The sequence below is a fragment of the Anabrus simplex genome, chromosome 1, assembly GCF_040414725.1.
Source record: "Anabrus simplex isolate iqAnaSimp1 chromosome 1, ASM4041472v1, whole genome shotgun sequence".
Taxonomy (NCBI): domain Eukaryota; kingdom Metazoa; phylum Arthropoda; class Insecta; order Orthoptera; family Tettigoniidae; genus Anabrus; species Anabrus simplex.
This window is the reverse complement of record NC_090265.1, coordinates 1,548,890,903-1,548,911,710: the sequence shown is the minus strand read 5'-3', so window position 1 is coordinate 1,548,911,710 and position 20,808 is coordinate 1,548,890,903. Positions and strand designations below refer to the sequence as shown.

At 37.9% G+C, this 20,808-nt stretch overlaps 1 protein-coding gene across 5 annotated transcripts in view; it reads left to right on the top strand.

The window, feature by feature from the left end:
• The window catches only part of Gapvd1 (GTPase activating protein and VPS9 domains 1), a 674,762-nt gene that overhangs the window by 548,985 nt on the left and 104,969 nt on the right, over positions 1 to 20,808 (top strand). For all 5 annotated transcript variants that reach the window (XM_067138086.2, XM_067138089.2, XM_067138085.2 and 2 more), the window contains 2 exons: positions 2,577 to 2,719; positions 2,802 to 2,915. In XM_067138086.2, the coding sequence (XP_066994187.2) occupies positions 2,577 to 2,719; positions 2,802 to 2,915 (257 nt within the window). The remainder of the gene's footprint in view (positions 1 to 2,576; positions 2,720 to 2,801; positions 2,916 to 20,808) is intronic.

Here is a 20,808-nt window from a genome sequence, read left to right as displayed (position 1 = left end):
TGATAAAAGGAAACCAGAGAACCACAGACCAATCAGCCTGACCAGTATAGTGTGTGTAAAATACTGGAGAGTTTAATAGCAAAGTACATCAGAGGGATATGTGATAATGAAAATTGGTTCATAAGGAGCCAGTATGGATTTAGAAAGAAATTTTCTTGTGAGGCACAACTGGTGGGATTTCAGCAGGACATATCAGATCAGTTGGATTCAGAAGGCCAGTTAGATTGCATAGCCATAGATCTTTCCAAAGCCTGTGATGGAGTGGAACATGGAATATTATTAAAGAATTTGAAGGGAATAGGATTGGATGTAAGGGTTATACGTTTTATAAGAACATTTCTAAATTCAAGGGTTCAGAAAGTCAAAGTAGGAAATAATATATCACAGGAAGAGAAAGTTTGGAAGGCAATTGCACAGGGTAGTATAATCGATCCATTACTTTTCATAATATGCGCAAATGATTTAGGGAATAATATAACATCAAAAATAAGATTGTATGCAGATGACATAATTGTTTATAGGGAAATAAATAACATTGAGGATTGTTCAGAATTACAAAGGGACCTTGAGAGTATCGAACAATGGGTTGAAGAAAATAATATGAAGGTTAATGGAGGCAAATCAACTGTTACATCTTTTACAAACAAGGAGCTTTAAAACTGAATTTGAATATACTTTGAATGAGGTAGTTATCCCAAAAGATGGCAAGTGCAAATGCTTAGGTGTGAGATTTAAAAGTAATTTGCACTGGAAAGGTCATGTTGATGACATTGTTGGGAAAGCATACAGATCGTTACATGTCATAATGTGGCTACTTAAAGGATGCAACAAAGAATTAAAAGAAAAAAGTTATTTAAGTATGGTTCGTCCATTATTGGAATATGCAAACAGTGTTTGGGATCCTCTCAAGAATATCTAATAAAAGAAATAGATAGTGTGCAGAGGAAAGCAGCAAGGTTTGTAACAGGGGATTTCAGGAGAAAGAGTAGTGTATCAAAAATGTTAGAGGAACTTGGGTAGGAAACTTCAAGTAAGAGAAGGGAAGAAAACTAGACTTACAGGATTATATAGAGCCTATACAGGAGAAGCAGCATGGGGAGAAATCTGTGAGAGGCTTCAGTTGGAAAATAATTATATCTGCAGAACTGACCACAAGTATAAAATTAGAAGGAATTTTAGCAGAAGCGATTGGGGTAAATTTTCATTCATTGGGAAGGGTGTGAAGGAGTGGAACAGAGTACCAGGGGGTAGTGTTTGATCCTTTTCCAAAATCTGTACAGATATTCAAGAAGAGAATAAACAGCAACAGACAGCATAAATTAAATGTTAGAGGGCATTCGACCAGTGCAGGTTATTGTAAATAAAAAATGTGTGTGAATAAATTAATTCCATCCCCTGGTCTATGGAGTTTGGACAGCCAAAGTAGGGGACTGCCTGTAGGGGTGAAGTACAGTGGGGACTTCGAGGGCCCTGGAACCACTACGGTAGCTGTAAAGGCCCTTCAGGAGAACTAAAAATTGGTGGCAAAAGGGGCTCTTGTTAAAACGCAGCAGGTCATTATGCTACTTAGGTTCCAAAGTGGGTAAAAAATAAATAATTGCAATGTAAATTTAAATCTTATACCAGTTGTATAGTATTATTTGAAGTAATTCCACATGCTGTGTATTAGTTGACTATGTCTGTAAGTACAGGAGATATTATAAGTAGAATTTCTTAAACAATATAAATTTATTAAGGATGAGCTGTGCGCTTCATAGAAAAAATTGTTAGCGTAAATTGTATAATATTGTATTCTAAGAAAATGTTCTTCTCTTCTTAATTTAAAATTTAGTGCTTGACAATAATGTACTTTAGTGTACCATTTACCACCGAGACAGACACCTCATTTTGCAAATAAAGAGATTTTGATTTTGATTTCATCTTAAGACACCCAGGACTGTTCGTTTTTTTTTGTTTTTTTTTTAGGGAAGTGTGGGTGGAGGGAATGGTAGGGGTAGACCAAGAAATTAATATGACAAGCAGATTAGAACAGATATAGGATGTAAAAATTAGGTAGAAATGAAAAGGTTGGCATGGACATTTGCATCAAACCAGTCTGTGGACTGATGACTCAAGCAACTGGAGGAGTTTAAACATTGTGGTGAACTCTGCTGTAAGAGTGGTGTTGTTTGTAAGTGTATCTTCAAAATATCTCAGTCTTAAGAGCTGTAATGTGAACAGATGTGAAGATTAAAAGCAGGATAATCATCATGAGGTGAAACAGCCAAATTAGATGTATGTTCTGTGAATGAAGATTTGTGACTGACTGACTGTTCATATGGTGTAGCCATAAGATACTAATGGATGAGGAGAGATATCTTAAACTAATCAACAGTTGACCAATGAGATGATGATCTAACTCTGTTTGGAGCACTCCACAGTGCTATATGTGGATGAGGATTACAAAAGCTCTTAGTTCGTTTTCACAAGCATGCCAACTGTAATTTGTAAGCTGTTTAGTGTACACTTAATCACACAATTCTGTTTTTTCATTTTTCTTAGAGCCTGGTTATAAAATATGGCTCTCATGGTTACAGGGTGAAGTTTGGACTCAAAAGGAGAATGAGCTGGTCTCATTCTTGCAGCTACAACTAGCAGAAGCCATCAACTTACAAGATCGTTCTCTTATTTCTCATCTTCATGAGACACTTCGCTGCATCCGTCTTTTTGATGACGATGGGTTGGTATTACTTTGTTCATCATGTTATATTTGTATACTTCAGCTGCAACCGAATAATCTTTTTGATGTTTCATAATTATAGCTGCCGTAAACTTTTTCGGTCTCTTCGAGATGACTACCAGAAGCGCTCCCCTTACGTTGCTTACTTAGTAAGGTGTCGACAGGGTCTGCTTTCAACAATGGCACATCTTGAAAGGTATGTAGACCTGTGTGTGTGTTTTTTAAAGCAAGCAAGTAGTTTCATGTAACTGCTGATATCGTGATCACAACTACGAGCCCTCCACTTTTATGTGGAATCCGAGCCACAAAAATGTGACTTTACGTTTTAAATATGCGATGTGCATTGGCTGTGATTTGGACCGTGGCTACCTTGGTGAGAAGCCCGTGGTGTTGCCACTCAGTTATCATGCCCATAATCCAAACCTACCAAGTATTCTGGTTTTTCCATAAAATGTACGGATTTTGAGTGTGTTTTACAGTTGTACGGATGAACAATGTTATTGTATGGATTTTGAATATCTGCGCTTGTTTTCACTTTCTGCGGTTAAATCGGATTTGATTTTCAATGGTAGCTGGTAATGTGAGATGCAGTGTTTGAAATTCGACCAGTAAATGTACATATATATATATGTACAACAAGCATCATCGATTCAAAATTGTACTATAGAAGCAATCCCTTGGTCAGCAATAATATTGTTTTACAATAGTTCCTGGGAATGGAAAGGCATTGCGGGTCGGATCCACTGATTGTTTTAAATTCCTATTCACCCATTCATTCTTCGTCATCACGTTTTGAATTCTGGTCAATGGGTGTTTTTGGACTTTTAAATTGTTATTTCATTTAGTCTCTTTTCGTACCATTAAGGGTCAATAACCTAGCTGTTGTTATATATAACTACTTTAGTAACTGCGTTGTGCTTTGTAGCAGCTGAAAGGCTTTGTTTGTGTGTGGGTGTGAGTAACATTGGCGGTAGTTCTGAAACTCTTGAAATTGTGTGACGAATTTGGAAGTGATTTAGTATTTTTAATGGTGTTCATAATGAGTTCCATTAAGAAACGATATTATCAGTCTTTTAGGGAGGCATATTCTGCTGAATTTCCTTTTATACGTCACTGAAAGGCGAAACATTCGCATTCTGTTCCATGTGCTCGTGTGATATAAACGTTTCTCGTGGAGGAAGAAAAGAATGAGTAAATCGCATTAAATCTGTTAAACATGTCTCCAATACAAAATTTAAGGATGGCAGTCAGAAAATCATTTGTTTTTTACCTCTTCTGGAGCTTACCTTGATATAGTAAGAGCGGAATGCTTGTTCACTTGATTTTTAATTGAACATAATATCCTGTTAGCTGCTACTGATCTTGCTGGTGCTCTGTTTAGGAAAATGTTTCCAGGTTCAGAAATTGCAAAAAAAAAAAAAAATGGCTGTGGTCATACGAAAACCACACACATTTTGAAAGAAATGGCTACGGATTCAAGAAGTAATTCATTGGATACATGCTACGTGAACCATTTTCTTTAGCTACGGATGGGAGCAGTAAGAGAAATGCTAAGCTTTACCCTATTGTCGTCACCTGTTTTGTGGCAAAGCAGGTAAAGATAGATAGCTCAGTGTTGTCTGTCCCAACCTTAGTGGGTGATTCAGTGGGATGTAATATAGGTAATTTCAAAGTTAGAGTGTTACAAAACTCCAGTTCAAAATTGTGTGGCGTTCTGTTCAGACATTGCTCCAGTCATGATTGGAAAGAAGAATGGAGTTGCTGCTGTTTTAAGGGAAGCACAGTCATCTGTCTTTGTACTGGGTTGCTCATGCCATTTGATTAACTTGTCTACTGAGAAAGGTGCAAGCAGTTTGCCTGTTAAAGTTGATGAACTATTAGTTGACATCTTTTATTATTTAGAAAAGTGTTGTAAGAGGAAGGAACGCCTTGAGAAAGTCCAAGAGCTTCACAACAAGGAAACGAAGAAGATACTGAAACATTTTTGCACAAGATGGCTATCGTTAGGAAGGTGTCTACAGAGGCTGTTAGAGCAATCAGATCTACAACTTGGTTTCTTTAAAGATGAGGTGCTTATTAATGCTCAGTGTGCATCAACTACTAGCTTAACATCACTTACGATCCCTAAAACTGAGCCTGGTAGTTCCAAAGACCATCAAACGAGGAAAGCTACTGAGTCGTCAGAATTGGTCGCTCCCAAAAGATTTGCATGTGCCTCAAAATCTGACACTACTATGCTAAAGAATAAGAATATCATTCAAAATTATGAGTACATTATTTTTTTTATGGTTCTGTCATCAGGCTTAAATAAGGCATACTGTGCCTTCCTGTAGGTTATGCTTTCATTCCTTTATTTGAGAATCTCAACTCTACACTTCAGAGTGCTTTGCCTCATTCATAAACTACTAGAACTAATGACGAACCTGTTAAAGCAGCTGCTTTCCAGCTTTGTTAAACCAAAAGTAATCAATAGTACTGAAACATGCAGAGGTAGCAGATGTTTCAAAAATTGAAGATGCCCAGTTTTCTTCTGTATAATTCTTTATAGAAAGATTTCCATCATTGCTGCCGAGGAAGGACAGTGAGTCGGTTGAGGATGTAATGAATGTGCTTCAGAACCAATTTATAGTAGCTCTTCAGATTGATGACTGTGCTACTGTTGAGAGTAAGAATCTGACAGACGACTCCAAATGGGCTGGCTTGGTGAACATTCTTGGAGCTGATAGTGTTCCTAAGTATGATAGGATATCTAGACTAATGCTTTCTCTTTTGAGTCTACCGTACAGCAATTCTGAGTGTGAATGTTTGTTCAGCTTAGTGAAAAAGAGCCAAAATCACCTTAGGTCCTCAATGTCAAATGAAATTCTGGATTCTATTTCTGTTTTGAAAACCAGAAGTACTGGTCCATGTTACTTGAGTAGTTTTCTTCCAGAATTTCTGAAGAAAGCAAAGAAAGCAACTCATCTCCATCTGTCCTCTCCAACCTGTGATGGATAATTACCTGCATACTGTGAACTTGACAGAATTCTCTAAATAAGTGTACATGTTTAGTTTAATTTTGACAGTGACATTCATATTGTGACCCACAAGTTTAAAGTGCAGAAACTGTGTGAACTGTTCCCAGTGTTAAGCAAAAACAGATGAGCACTCAAGATGTAAATTTGTGTATTTAATTTCAGGGGTGATCATAACATGTATTTGACTTGTATTAGTATTGTTTGTAATCTCCCCCCCCCCCCCCTTGCCGTTCTTTTTCACTATGTCTCAAAACTTTCTGACGCATGCATGTGTTGTTAAAAAATTTCTGCTTTAGGATCTTCTGGATTTCTCTTTTTGAAAGTTGGCAAGTATGATAATGTATTCCTGTCTCTCTTTCTCTCTCAAACACTTCGTGCAACTGTCTCAAAGAGCTACGTGCCATATGAGCCGTTGCATCATCCTGCTGGAAATAGCCATACCTTTTTTCTTCTTCAGTCAGCTCTGCAAAAAATGGTTCAAGAAATTTGTGAATATAACGACCGGAAGTAATCTTGTGCTGTAAAAATATCAGGCCAATAATTCGTCGGGCACTAATAGCGCACAATACACCCACTGTCATGTCGTGTAGAGATCTCGGCTGTAAAATGTTCAAGTTCTTTGTATTCCAGATCTTATTCTTCTGTGAATTGACATATCCACTCAAAGGAAACCATGCATCATCACTCATAAAAAGAAAGTTCGGATCCCCAATACCATTATGGACTCCATTCATTACCCAATTGCAAAATCTTATTCTTCCAATGAAACCTGTGGGCTGTATGTTATAGACTGAATGAGTCCGGTAAGATCATAAATTATTAAATGTTAAACAATTAATTTATTGAAACCACCTATTCAATGCTAGGACTATATCACTGTCATTTTATTAAGCTTAAGTAAGGTACATGTTTCGCCTGTCATTGCAGGCATCATCAGCCATGAATTCTAACTCCAAGTCAGGGAACTAATGATGATGTCATGTCCGATGTTCATTCAAGATGCACGAGAAGAACTGATCATACAAACAAGCTAATTATGGATTTAATGAACCATAGACATATTCACATCCTAGGGCTAAGTGAAACCAAATGGAAAGGTTAAAACACAAGAATGTTAGAGGATGAATATAAATTATACTGGAGTGGTAATCCTGCAGTGGCGAGGAATGGAGTTGGTTTTACACTCCATAAAGACTTTGATAGTGTAACAGATGTCTCATTCATCGGTGAGAGATTAATCAAAGCTAAAATATGATGCCGGGCTGAGTGGCTCAGACGGTTAAGGCGCTGGCCTTCTGACCCCAACTTGGCAGGTTCGATCCTGGCTTAGTCCGGTGGTATTTGAAGGTACTCAAATACGTCAGCCTCGTGTCGGTAGATTTACTGGCACGTAAAAGAACTCCTGCGGGACTAAATTCCGGCACTTTGGCATCTCTGAAAACCGTAAAAGAGTAGTTAGTGGGACGTAAAACAAATAACATTATTATTATTATTATTATTATTATTATTATTATTATTATTATTATTATTATTATTATTATTATTATTATTATTATTAAAATATGCCTAAATGGAGAGACTCAAACTGTGATCCAGGTTTATGCTCCTCAGCAGGGTTGTAGCGATGACCAAAAAGCAAGCTTCCTAGAAAAACTAGAGGACATCATTGATGAAGAGAACATAATGATGATTGGGAATTTTAATGCCCAGGTAGGAACTGATAGGTCATGTTATGAAGGAATTATTAGTCCATATTGTAACTGATTCCTCTCCTAAGCTTCACACTTGGGGAGACAAAAGTTAATAGCTGGGGACACATGAATATAAATATAAACTACATGTGGCTTGCCCAAAATTGGCATGCAAATAGAATATCAATTATCATTCCATGGTTTCCCATTTCTCTATGTATTGTTTGGGTGCCAGCTTTACAGTTTGAAATAAAACTGTACAGCAAAATTTATATTGAATAGCATGGAGACTTATACTTAAATCACAGGGGTAGGATTTTAAATAATTAACCATTAAGTATCGCTTTGAGAAAGAAAATTAAATGAATTTATTAAACAAAAAAATGGGATGAGTCTGAAACATTCCTTTTAGCTTGGAAGGAATTAAGAATTTAACGTTACTGTAATTTACTGTTGCTTGCATTATCTAATTCTGGCTCACCAATTGTAGCTTCCGTTGAGGTCATCTGTATTCCGTGGTTACTTGTTCCCCTTTTCTCATTGTAGACTGGTTCCATGGACATCCTTCCTTCTGCGATATGGTTTGGGCTATCTTGACTAGCACTCCCTAAATGTCTCGTCTTTAAATTAGACATTGGCCCTATGCTTGTGAATATTGATCACCGTTGATCATTGGAGCAGAAAATTCAGTGTTATGAATTTTTCCATGTTATCAGAAACCTCAATCCAACTAAGCTATTCTTCTGATTCAATGCAGACTTGTACCTTAGATTTGAACTAACGTAGTTCGTCATCCAGAATAATATAGAATATATCACAAGCCGTATACTTGTTTCGTCTCACCCTGATCTGACAGCATCAAAGCAGCTACGTACACTATCTCGAAGCAACTCACTGTCCCGAAAATGATAATTGTGTGTTTCTGGATTGCTTCGTGCGGGATAATATACACGAGCCATCGCCTCCCTAGGTAACTGCTTCATACCAAGTCTTTTTACAACGTAGCATCGGATTCGTTGATCTCATATCATATCTTCCCTCTCTTCATTCTTCACAAGAAACCAGTAGGCTTGTCGATGATATAGTCTCATAGCTCGCTCTAGCCTTGCGCGCGGGTCGCTGTATAATACTTTGCTCATGAGTTAAACCCCAGTGGCTCTTCCCAAATACCCAGCTTCAGAATAACTTTTCCATGTACACAATATGAGATGAAATGACACAAACTCTGTCTCAACATATCGAGCAATTTACAGTACATAATGAATTCCTATCCTACATAATATAATAATAAATTATGTTCTAACATATACAATATGATTCCAAAAGCCTTCTTTACAATTGAAGTTAAATTAACAGGTCTTAATGAATAATTGCTGCTGACAGATAATTTTGATATCGAGTGATATCATGTAATAAGACTGAAGAATTACAATTAATATGGCTGGAGAACCCTGGACGGTTAAAATATGGATTTGGTAATAGAAACGAGGAGGGTGTGAACTTCTGCTTGATCTGTGTACACAAAACCAACTTCTGGTGAAGAACTCCTGGTTTCAGAAATGGGATAGCTACAACATAACGATACAGCTGGGATGGTCAGTATAGATCAGTGATAGACAGATAGGTCAAGTGGAGAAAAGGTGCATGATGTAAAAGTGATACCTAGTGAGTGCCTTGATAGTGACCATAGACTCCTCATTGCAGACCTAAGTCACCAAACCTAGTATTAAAGTAAACAAGAAGAAAAAAGCCACAAATTAAAGACTGGAAATTGAAAGATCTTGAAGTCTAACAGCAGTTTCAAGAGGAAATCAGAGCTAAAATACCAATAACAGACACAAAGAAAGGTAATGAAGAAAGGAATGATTTTAAGGCAAGTGTGGTTGGTAGTGCAGATAAAATATGTGGCAGAACAAGCAGAAGAGTTAGAGAGGAAAGAACAACTTTGTGGAATGATAAAGTGAAAGAAGCAATAATGAAAAGGAATAAAGCCAGAAAAGTTCTTGATGTGGCTAAGAGTGGCAGAAAAATCAACAGTGACCGAATAGACAACAATAAATTGGAAGGGATGGCAAAAGAATATAGATACAGAAAGTTGAAAGTCAAGAGAATTGTATGGGAAGAAAAAGAGAAAAGTTGGAAAGAATTTACAACTAAACTGTAAGAAGACAGTAAAGGGAATATGAAAATGGTGTATGGAATAGTAAAAAGTAAAAGATCAGATAGAGAAGCAATTACAGCTCTAGAGACAGCAGATGGGAATATAGTTCACAGTATGAAAGATATCACGGATATAATGGGACAATATTTTGACAAGCTCCTAAATGGCCCTAATGAGATCTCTTTGAGGATGTAGGACAGAAAACATTAGAGGAAGATATCCCAGTTTCATGGACAGAAGTAGAGCAAGCTCTCCATAGGTTAAGAAGTGGTAAGTCAGCAGGAGCTGATGAAGTTACAGCTGACATGATTAAAGCTGCTGTTCTGCCAGGAATACAGTGGCTGTATAGAGTTCTCAGAACAATATGGAAGGATAACGAATTTGTTGATATTTAGAAATTTCATGATCCGTATTGAAGTGGGATTACAATAATTGAAATTAATTAATAGGGGTCCTCGTATTCAATACACAAACATTTATTAATGTGTATCAATCACATGGAGGGAATTAGATATTTTTCCACCAATAGAATATATCAAAAATCAGATCAGGCTTTTCAGGCGTTCGCTCTATTAACCAGCGTTTTGTCTTAGGTCTGACACTAGACTGATCAGAGTGGGATGTGTCAGACCCTACCCACTGACACTGGGGTGTATGCAGGTGAACTTATCAGAAGCCTATTTAAGAGGCACAGTCTGCCCAGCGTCAGTGGGTAGGGTCTGACACATCCCACTCTGATGAGTCTAGTGTCAGACCTAAGACAAAATGCTGGTTAATAGAGCAAACGCCTGAAAAGCCATTCATCTAATTTTTGATCTGATTTTTGATATGCTCTATTGGTGGAAAAATATCTAATTCCCTCCATGGGAACTTAGAATTTCCATTCGGAATTGCTAGGCGAGCATTAATTCCATTGTAGAGTTTTATCTCCCATATGCAGTTATCAGACCCTGCCTCTTAAATAGGCTTCTGATAAGTTCAGCTGCATACACCCCAGCGTCAGTGGGTAGGGTCTGACACATCCCACTCTGGTGAGTCTAGTGCCAGACCTAAAACAAAACTCTGGTTAATAGAGCAAACACCTGAAAAACCATACATCTAATTTTTTATCTGAATTTTTTATCAATCACATGTCGTTCACATGAGGTACTAGTTTTGGCACTAAACTTGTGCCATCATCAGCCACCGAGTCAAATCAGGCAAACACAACAACTAGAAACAACTTTAAAACACACTGTAACACCTACATAGATTAATATTAAATAAAATATTGTACATGATAATATTGCACTTCAATATAAAATCCTTTTAAAATGACGATGACTCCATTGTTTTGTACATAATGTGGTTTGTTCAGCTTGTATATGTCTTTAGTTCTTTGATCTTGTTGAAATTACGCTGCAAAGTTTAAAGTCGTATGAAGTTAACACTTTGTTTGATCTGTGGTTTGGTTCCGAAAATAAACATGCATATGATGAACTTGGTTAGACCCAAAGAATTAATTCTCACTTCAATATTTTTTTTTTGGAACCTGGAGAAGAAATTAAAAGCCGAATTAGGCCAAAGGTAGAAAGGAAAGACTAAAAAGAAAAATCTAGAAATGACAAACGACTAGAAACTAACTCGCCTTGAGCAGCCTGTTTGATTGGCGGATGGAGCTGGACTGATGGATGGAATTATGAGGTTAAGGGCGAAGGTGGTGGGGGGGGTAGAGGCAGAGCAACTGGGAGAGAGCTTAGGTGGAGCGGAGGGACGTTGACGTGCTCTGAATATCTGGTAGTGAAGCTGCGTCCTGTTTGTCTCACGTAAGAGGCGCTGCAGTCATTACACTTGAATCTCAACGCAATAAGATACAACAGGTTTGCTGCTATAGGCCAACACATTCACGACGCTAATCATAAGTTCACTGACATAAAACATGACTTCGAGATACTTCAAATAGCAAACAGAGGGCCAATTATGAATATTGTCTAAAATTGTTTCATTCATTGCGATCAATATTTCAACCCTAACTATAATTTAAATGAAATTTCCGAGAAATCTAATGTTTTTTTGATCTCTTAATTAAATTATTAAAAAATATTAGACCGCCTATTAACAACTCTCTATTTAGAACCATACGTAATATATATCCTTATCAGTTACCCCCACTACCACATCCCTCCGCTCCATCTTAGCTCTCTCCCAGTTGCTCCGCCTCTACCCCACTCCTCCCCTCCGCCTTGGCCCTTAACCTCATGCTTCCATTCATCAGTCCAGCTCCGTCCACCGATCAAACAGGCTGCTCAAGATGAGCTCGTTTCTAGTCGTTTCTCGTTGTCACAAGTGAACTATGTAGTGCAAGTGGAAAGTGTTTTTTTTTAAGACTTTATTTGTGAAGTACAATATGAAGTTTTATTGTAAGTTAGTTGTAAGTAATTGTGTAAGTGAATACTTTTGGTATCATCTGGTGTAATTGATTTAATATTATAAGTTAGGTAGGTTTTAGTTTATGGTCACTACTTGGAATTTTCTTCCCCTTACTGTCAGGTTTAGGGCACCCTCCTGTAGTTTCTTTTCACCCCCACCATAATCTTGTCACGTGAATTGTAGATAGCAGTGCTTACCCTGGGGCTAGTGCCCTAATATCCCTGGTGTGCGAGGGAGAGTCCCTACTGCATACTTATTAAGTCACCCTTTGGGTGACTCTACGCGAGACCTTGAGCCCAGCAGCATACTTTTACCTCAGAGTATTCCCCTGTTTTCTGCGGTTTGTGTGTGTTACAGCGGCTGCAGTGACCAGCTTCTTCGGACAGCAACCTGAAGTGCCAAATTGGGAGGCCTTGGGCGTTACCATCCAGCACCACTATCCTGCGGCGAACATCCTATTGGTGGCAGGCGGACTGGACGGTGTCTCACCCCTGCTTATTTGGTGCAAGAGGCCACTGAACTGCATCTCACCTAGGTGTCGGGTTCGGACTGACATTGAATGGCGGCTGGCGGCAAACGGCCGTGTCGGGAGCCGCATCATCAGCAAGAACCTGTGGCCTAGCTGTGCTGTGACTGGTGTGGGAAAGTACTGCAAAATACTTAGTCCATGACTCGCCTAATAGGAGGCTTTGAACGCTGTTTAACAACAAGTGAGAAGTTTCTGTATTTCTAACATTCGGCAGAAAGAATGGTGCACGTGATTTGGTGGACAGAGTACAAATTGGCTAATCATCTGACTATCCATGTGGATTTTGTGATATTTATTCAAGAGGTGGATCTATATTATTTTTGAAAATTATGTGACAGTTTGTGTTGTTTATCAGAAAGTCTACTTCAAGAAATCGTGTGTGTTAGAGTGAGGTACCCTTACTATCTGTACTGTGTGAGAACGTTTTATCGCTTGCACCCCAGTGAGGTTATATTAATGGTCGAGCATGGCTCTACTTTCGGGGGGGAGGAAGATTTCACAAGTGAACTATGTAGTGCAAGTGGGAAGTGGTTTTTTTTAAGACTTTATTTGTGAAGTACAATATGATGTTTTATTTATTATGACCTAACCTGTACTGTTATTTGTAAAGCATGATATAACGTAATGACCTAACCTGTACTGTGTAAGATTGGTGACATGTGCATTTGTAAATAGTAGAATTCTGTTCTGTATTTCCTGGAAGGATCCAGAAAGTTACATGAATTATGGAACAGGGTGTGTTGTTTTGTGGGTAATGTATTCTAGAAAATATTTCTGACTGTTCTGGAAATACGACATTCGCGATCAGGCGTATTCTAGAATGTTAGTCAAAGTTCGCGACCGAAAGTAAGGTTGTGATTGGTGAGTCTAGGTGGCGATAGGGAACTCATGCATGCTGATTGGCTGCTCCAAGGCTGGAATTTCCTATATATCGTGAGCGAGGCAATGTTCGAAGAAATTCAGTATTCTGAATTCTGTCGGTCTTGGTCTATCTGTCTGTGAGCAGCCTATCTGGTTGACGTCGCCCGGTTCCCGGGATGGCACTCTCCTCGGGTAAGCACTCTTGAATTCAGTTCCTGCTAAAATTTCCGTAATGTTCCGATTTGCTTTTCATACAGGAGTTTGCCCTAACCTCGCCTAGATTCGCCAAATTAGTTAATTATGACGCCTTAGTTTTTCAGCTGTGCTTACCTTTCGTTTCCGAGGTATTCCCATTTCTTGTTTCACTAAAATATGTAGATTGTAGTTTAATATTATTTCCCTTGGGGTTTGCCTCTGGTAGTTCTGTATCACTTGAGGTACGCCAGATTTTGGAGAAACTGTTTCACTTCACTGTATATTGCATTATACAACTGCATTGGTAACTAGATGTATAGTTGATTCGAAATTTGAATTTACACTCCTACGAAAATATTATCAAAGAACCTCTAAGCTATGTATATCACTGAACTTATAGCTCGTAACTTGGAATTGTATTTGGAATGTATTTGTAAAATTATTTTGTAAATAATATTTTTCAAATATAAGGATCACGGCGATTTATTTCAGAATCCGCAATCTAAGCCATGTCCATGCCTTTGGTAGGTTCCCAGCCTTTTTCATCTTCCCGGTTTGTTGTCCACTAGTTGGCCCTACTGATATTTACATACGTACATGTTTTTGTTGGAGATCCACGTAATGCCAGCTACTGTTTTTCCGAGTGTGTAGTGATTTCTTATAATGTGTAGTTTGCTCTTACCTTCCCCTTTTAACTCTGTGCCTTGTTTTGTGTTACCACTGTAGTAGAGGTAACACTCGTAATTTCTAGATTTTTTGTTTTAGTCTTTTGTTCTTCATTTTAGTCTTTCCTTTCTACCTTTGGCCTAATTCGGCTTTTAATTTCTTCTCCAGGTTCCAAAAAATCCCATATTGAAGTGAGAATTAATTCTTTGGGTCTAACCAAGTTCATCGTATGCACGTTTATTTTTGGAACCAAACCACAGATCAAACAAAGTGTTAACTTCATATGACTTTAAACTGTGCAGCGTAATTTCAACAAGATCAAAGAACTAAAGACATATACAAGCTCGACAAACCACCATATGAACAAAACAACGGAGTCATCGTCATTTTAAGAGGATTTTATATTGGCGTGCAATATTATTGTGTACCATATTTTTTTATTTTTTTATTTTACGCCCACATTGGAGGACTGAAATCAATCTATATACAGTCAAGTCTTATGAATATTGGTTACAAATTTGGTTGATTTTTCTTCTTTTGTTTTCAGAAATATTTCATTCTCTCTGAGCTGGCTGCCCGTTCTTCGTCAGTTATGTTGTACTGTTTGCGTGTATAGGTCTTCAGTGTAAGTCTCACGTCGTTATTTCTCAGGATCCTCTTCTCTTCTCTGTTTTCAATTTGTTGAATTGTCAAGCCTAATTCATTTAAATCTTCTTGGACTTCTTTGAACCAGTGATTTTTAGTTTTACTTTTCCAAAAGTAGTTGAATAAATGTTTGAGTATCCTAGTCTCTGGTAGTCGTGATGTGTGACAGAAAAAAGCAACTCTTCTTTTCCGCGTTGTATCTATTATAGACTCAGTCTCCTGGTATACAATTTCATTCGGTAGTAATCGCCATTGTCCATCTACTTGGAGTTTTTTGTTCAGAATTGTTCTAATGATTCATCTATTTTCTGTAATTTATCTCTAGTTGATTTTGTATTCAAATTGAATAAGGTTTCACTAGCATAGGCTTAATAACGGAGTTGATAGTGTTCTAATTTTGCATTTATCAAGAGAGATTTCTTCTTGTAGGTTGGCCAAGTAATGTGTTGTGCTTGTTTTAATTTGATAATTCTATTATCAACTGATATTTTCTCTTTTAAGTTCCAAGTTATAATCTCTCCAAGATATTTAAATTTATTAACAACCTTAATTTGTTTGTTATTGGTCATTGTGACAGGTGATGTTTCCACTTTGAAGGATGGCATCATTTCCGTCTTTTCAAAGGAAATTTGTAATCCAATTTTTGCTGCTATTTGTTCTAATTCTTCAATTTGGAGTTTAGCCTCTTCCACACTACTTGCAAGTAGCGCAAGGTCATCTGCAAATGCTAGACAATTGAGTTTGATATTTTTGCCAATCTTGATGTTTGGCTGACATTTCTTAGACCATTCTCGCATGACTTTCTCCAATGCACAGTAAAACAGTATTGGTGAGAGACCATCCCCTTGTCGAAGTCCAGTCCGGATTTCAAATGATTCAGACAACTCTCCTCGGAATTTAACTTTTGCTGTAGTGTTCTTGAGGGTAACACCGAGATTAATGAGTTTCTGGTGTACCCCAAATTCTTTAAGGATTTTAAGTAATGACTCACGATGAATACTGTCATATGCTTTCTTGAAGTCAATAAAAGTGATAACAAGCTTTTTGTTTCTCAGTCTTTGATGGTTCATAATCCACTTAAGACTAATGATTTGGTCAGGACAACTTCCAGGTCGAAATCCCCTCTGATACTCTCCAAGTTCTTGGTCGAGCTGTTCTTGAATTCTCGTGAGGATAATTCTGTGTGCTATTTGCTTTACGTCGCACCGACACAGATAGGTCTTACGGCGACGATGGGACAGGAAAGGGCTAGGAGTGGGAAGGAAGCGTCCGTGGCCTTAATTAAGGTACAGCCCCGGCATTTGCCTGGTGTGAAAATGGGAAACCACGGAAAACCATCTTCAGGGCTGCCGACAGTGGGACTCGAACCCACTATCTCCCGATTACTAGATACTGGCCGCACTTAAGCGACTGCAGCTATCGAGCTCGGTAGAGTATAATTCTAGACAGAATCTTATATGTGATATCAAGTAGAGAGATTGTACCATATTTTATTTAATATTAATCTATGTAGTTGTTACAGTGTGTTTGTTTTGAAGTTGTTTCTAGTTATTGTGTTTGCCTGATTTGACTCGGTGGCTGATGATGGCACTAGTACCTCATGTGAATGACATGTGATTGATTCACATTAATAAATGTTTGTGTATTGAATAGGAGGACCCCTATCAATTAATTTCAATTATTGTAAGGATAACGAATACCTGAAGATTGGACAAAAGGGGTGATAGTTCCTGTCTTTAAGAAAGGGAGTAGAGGAAAAGTGAAAATTACAGAGGCATTACCCTCTTAAAAATTACTGTCTTCCTGTAGTTTTTGGGCTGCACACTTCCTCTTCTGCACTACTGATGAAACTAGTTTTAAAATTATTTCATTCCACATCATTACAGCTGGACTCTGACATTGGTAACTAGCTTTTGATCATTTCTTGGAACTTCAGTTTACAGTCCTCTTCCTTTAGCTTCCGGTCTTGCATCATTGGTATCCTCTTCCTGGTCTTTGTCTTCTGCACTTGGATTCCTGTCACGTGGGTCACCAGAAATTTATGGTCACTATCAAGATATTCACTAGGATTAGCTTTCATATATCACATACATTCTCCACAACTCAGGTCAATTAATTATGTAATCTATTACCACTTACTGCTACCATCCCACCTATGCTCTGTTATTGTAAAACGTTCTTCCTTCTGGAACCATGTGCCTTTATCAGCAAGTTATTCCTTAAGCACAAATCAAGTATAAGTTCTCCTTCCATGTTCCTCATCCCATATCCAAAAGGCCCCATAATCCCTTCATATCCAGTTGTATCTACTACTTGGGTGATACAGTCACCCATTACTAATAGGTTCTCCTCATTTATACACTTATGTCCAAGGTGGCAACTCTGAGCCTGGCTTTTCTGTTATTTCATCTCCACCGAGCTCGATAGCTGCAGTCGCTTAAGTGCGGCCAGTATCCAGTATTCGGGAGATAGTAGGTTCGAACCCCACTGTCAGCAGCCCTGAAAATGGTTTTCCATGGTTTCCCATTTTCACACCAGGCAAATGCTGGGGCTGTACCTTAATTAAGGCCATGGCCGCTTCCTTCCCACTCCTAGCCCTTTCCTGTCCCATCGTCGCCGTAAGACCTATCTGTGTCGGTGCGACGTAAAACAACTAGCAAAAGAAAAAATCTTTCATCTCCTTTTGGTGTTTCTTTTTATACTGTTTGGATGAGCTTCAGACTTGCTAATCATTATAACCGAAAGTACTCTGAAGTTTGGTCTTCAGTTGAGTTATTTTCTGTTCTGAGATTTGTTCTTTGGTTGAAAACAATTTGTGCAGTACTCTTTCGGCTAACTTGGTAGACCTATCACTGGAATAACTTACCAAGGGAGATGTTCAATAAATTTCCAATTTCTTTGAAATCATTTAGGAAAAGGCTAGGAAAACAACAGATAGGGAATCTGCCACCTGGGCGACTGCCCTAAATACAGATCAGTATTGATTGATTGATTGATTGATTGATTGATTGATTGATTGATTGATTGATTGATTGATTGATTGAGGATTTAGCAGTCCCCTGCCACATCTGCAAGGCAGCAGTTCATTGATGAATTTGTGTCATTTAGTACACAAAGGGGGAAATCGTGCCCCCCCCCCCCTCCCACATTGTGCAGAAAACATATTTTTATTCAATTTCACCCATCTGAAACTAGGAATGATATGAATAATTTAAAAAAAGCAATTTGAACAAGCCCTGTTGTCTTATCAGCTAATTCTTTCCTTTATTGTCTTTCATTATTAACAAATTATTAACGGAAATACGCACAAAATGTCGGTCGTCCTGGGTAAACGATTTGTAGATTTGTATAGTGCCACAGCAAGTAGTGGAGACTTTGCATGTGCTGTGAGGAAGGGTAGCAGGGATATATTTTTCTGCCAAGGTCATGGACACTGAGGTACGTTTCTCCTGCTTGCTGCCCGCATTCGTCAGTCTGGCAGTCTCTATAGTGTCTGTTAGTTTCTTAATGTGTAGTCGAATACTAAATGAAATGAAATGGCGTATGGCTTTTAGTGCCGGGAGTGTCCGAGGACAAGTTTGGCTCGCCGAATGCAGGTCTTTTGTTTCGACGCCCCTAGGCGACCTGCGCGTTGTGATGAGGATGAAATGATGATGAAGACAACACATACACCCAGCCCCCGTGCCAGAGAAATTAACCAATTATGGTTAAAATTCCCGACCCTGCCGGGAATCGAACCTGTGACCAAAGGCCAGCACGCTGACCATTTAGCCATAGAGCCGGACCAAATGATTTTAACTGTATAATCACGCCGTACTTTTTAATTGTTAATAAATGTGTAATATTGTTCCTTTGGTGAAAGTTTTATTGTATAGTATTGAATCAAAATTTCAAAAAAAATATTACCACACTGAGTTGGTAAACTGTCTTCCTTTACCTCTCTGTCGAAATTCGTTCAGAGAGCATCAAAAACTTACAATTTTGTAGCACTTCTTTTTTTTTTCTTTTTTATGTATCCCCCTTCCCCGTCCACTACATCCCACAAATCCAGGTACTGTTTGTTGTCTGTATATTTTTTTCCCCCCCGCACTTTTAATTCCCAATCGCCGCTACTGGGTTCACCCTTAGGTTGTCAGGTTTGGTACTGGCCGCCCAACCCTCAGCCAGACAGTTGCAGGTCATACTGTCATATATGGTAGCAGGATTTCTCCAGATCTGACATCAGTCTGTATTATAGAGGCATATTTATCCATACCTCTAATGTGGTTGCAGATATAAGTTTCAAGGGCATAAATCTGCCATTTCTGCCCTTTTAAAAGGAAACCTGGCAACTCCCCAGGGATTTTGCAAATGTGCAAATGAATCCTACAGAAATTTTAACTGAAAAAATAATAACAATCAGCTGAAAACAAAAGTTCACCTGTGCTGAACTGGAAACATCTGAGACTGTTAGATTTTAAATATTTGTGGTATCTGCTTCAATTGAAATGCCTCATATCCCAAAAAACAATGTACAAACTAAGAAATTGGAGGTTAATTGGAATAAGTAGCCTATATCATTTTCGTTATCATTCCAGTCACTTAGACCCTTGATTATTCCTATACAGTACTTTCACTATGGAGTATTTATAGCCTCCAGGCTCATCAGTGGGGTAGTTAAACTTACTATACATTTATCCTGAGGCAAACATCAAAGCAGTTTGTTTGAAGCTATAACCTTCCTAATTCTGCCTATGAAAACAGCATACCAATAGCAAAGGCCAGGCTTGAAGACATAGCCAAAGATATCCAGTATGTTACAAACTTGAGGCTTTCTATGAAGATTTTATGGAATGGCTTATGTCTACAAAAAACATAAATCAATGAAGAAGCATCGAGGCAAGACTGTGAAACCAGAAATGTAATAAACGAAGAAGAATTAGAACAACAACAACAACAACAACCATACGAGCATTATTCCTAATAAACTATTTAAAAAATTGAAGCATAAATAATGTCTTTGTGTTTTCAGTTCATTGATTTGATTTTTTAAAAGAGTAAAAATTTCTATATTTTGGAGTATGAATCTTCTTAAGACAGTACACTTATTGGAATTCTTTTTCATTACGCTTCTCTCTCTTAAATATGAAGCCCACATGAGATCTGATGTTTAGAAAAATTACTTGGTTTATATATGAAGACTTTGTGAGAAAAAAAACTTAATTTCATGGAAATCTACCATTCTAACAAATTAACATTCAAATAGTGCAAGGAGTGGAGTGAATTAAATCGAGCTTTAAACTTAGTAGTGAAAGAGATTTGAGAAGCGGTACCAAGATTATCCCTTGACCGTACAATATCAAAATTTGATTACAAATGCAAAGAGACAATACATAATTAATATATCCTAACTGTTTATTAAAAAGAACACTAATGAGGAAGGTAAACCCTGATTAAGTAATGGAAATAATGATCGGAACGTAGAGGGTGAGTGTGAGAACGCAAGAGAGAAGTAAGAGGTAGGAGCTGATAGTGACGTCACACACAAATACGTACAAGAACTTACAATTTTACAGATATAGGAAGATCTAAAGGATTTTAAAGCTCAAACAGACTTAATGAATGTCCTGTGAAGGTTAAACTCTCGTGAGATTTTATCATGTTCTCCAGTGAGAATTCCTAGAAAATCACCAACACATGGAAACAAATAATCTTGAGTTCAGAGAAGGTTAGTAATAATTAAGTTCATCAAATAGGTGACCTTGCTGCTCGAACAAAGGTGCAGTATTTCATAATTCCATGTGAAACACAAACTTCTTAAAACTCGCCATGAGCGAACAACCAAGGGAAAATAGAACCTGAAGGACCAGTAGTTAAAACTACATCTAAATCTTTTGTTTTGCATTCTGCCCCGCAGAATGATTTAACAAAATATA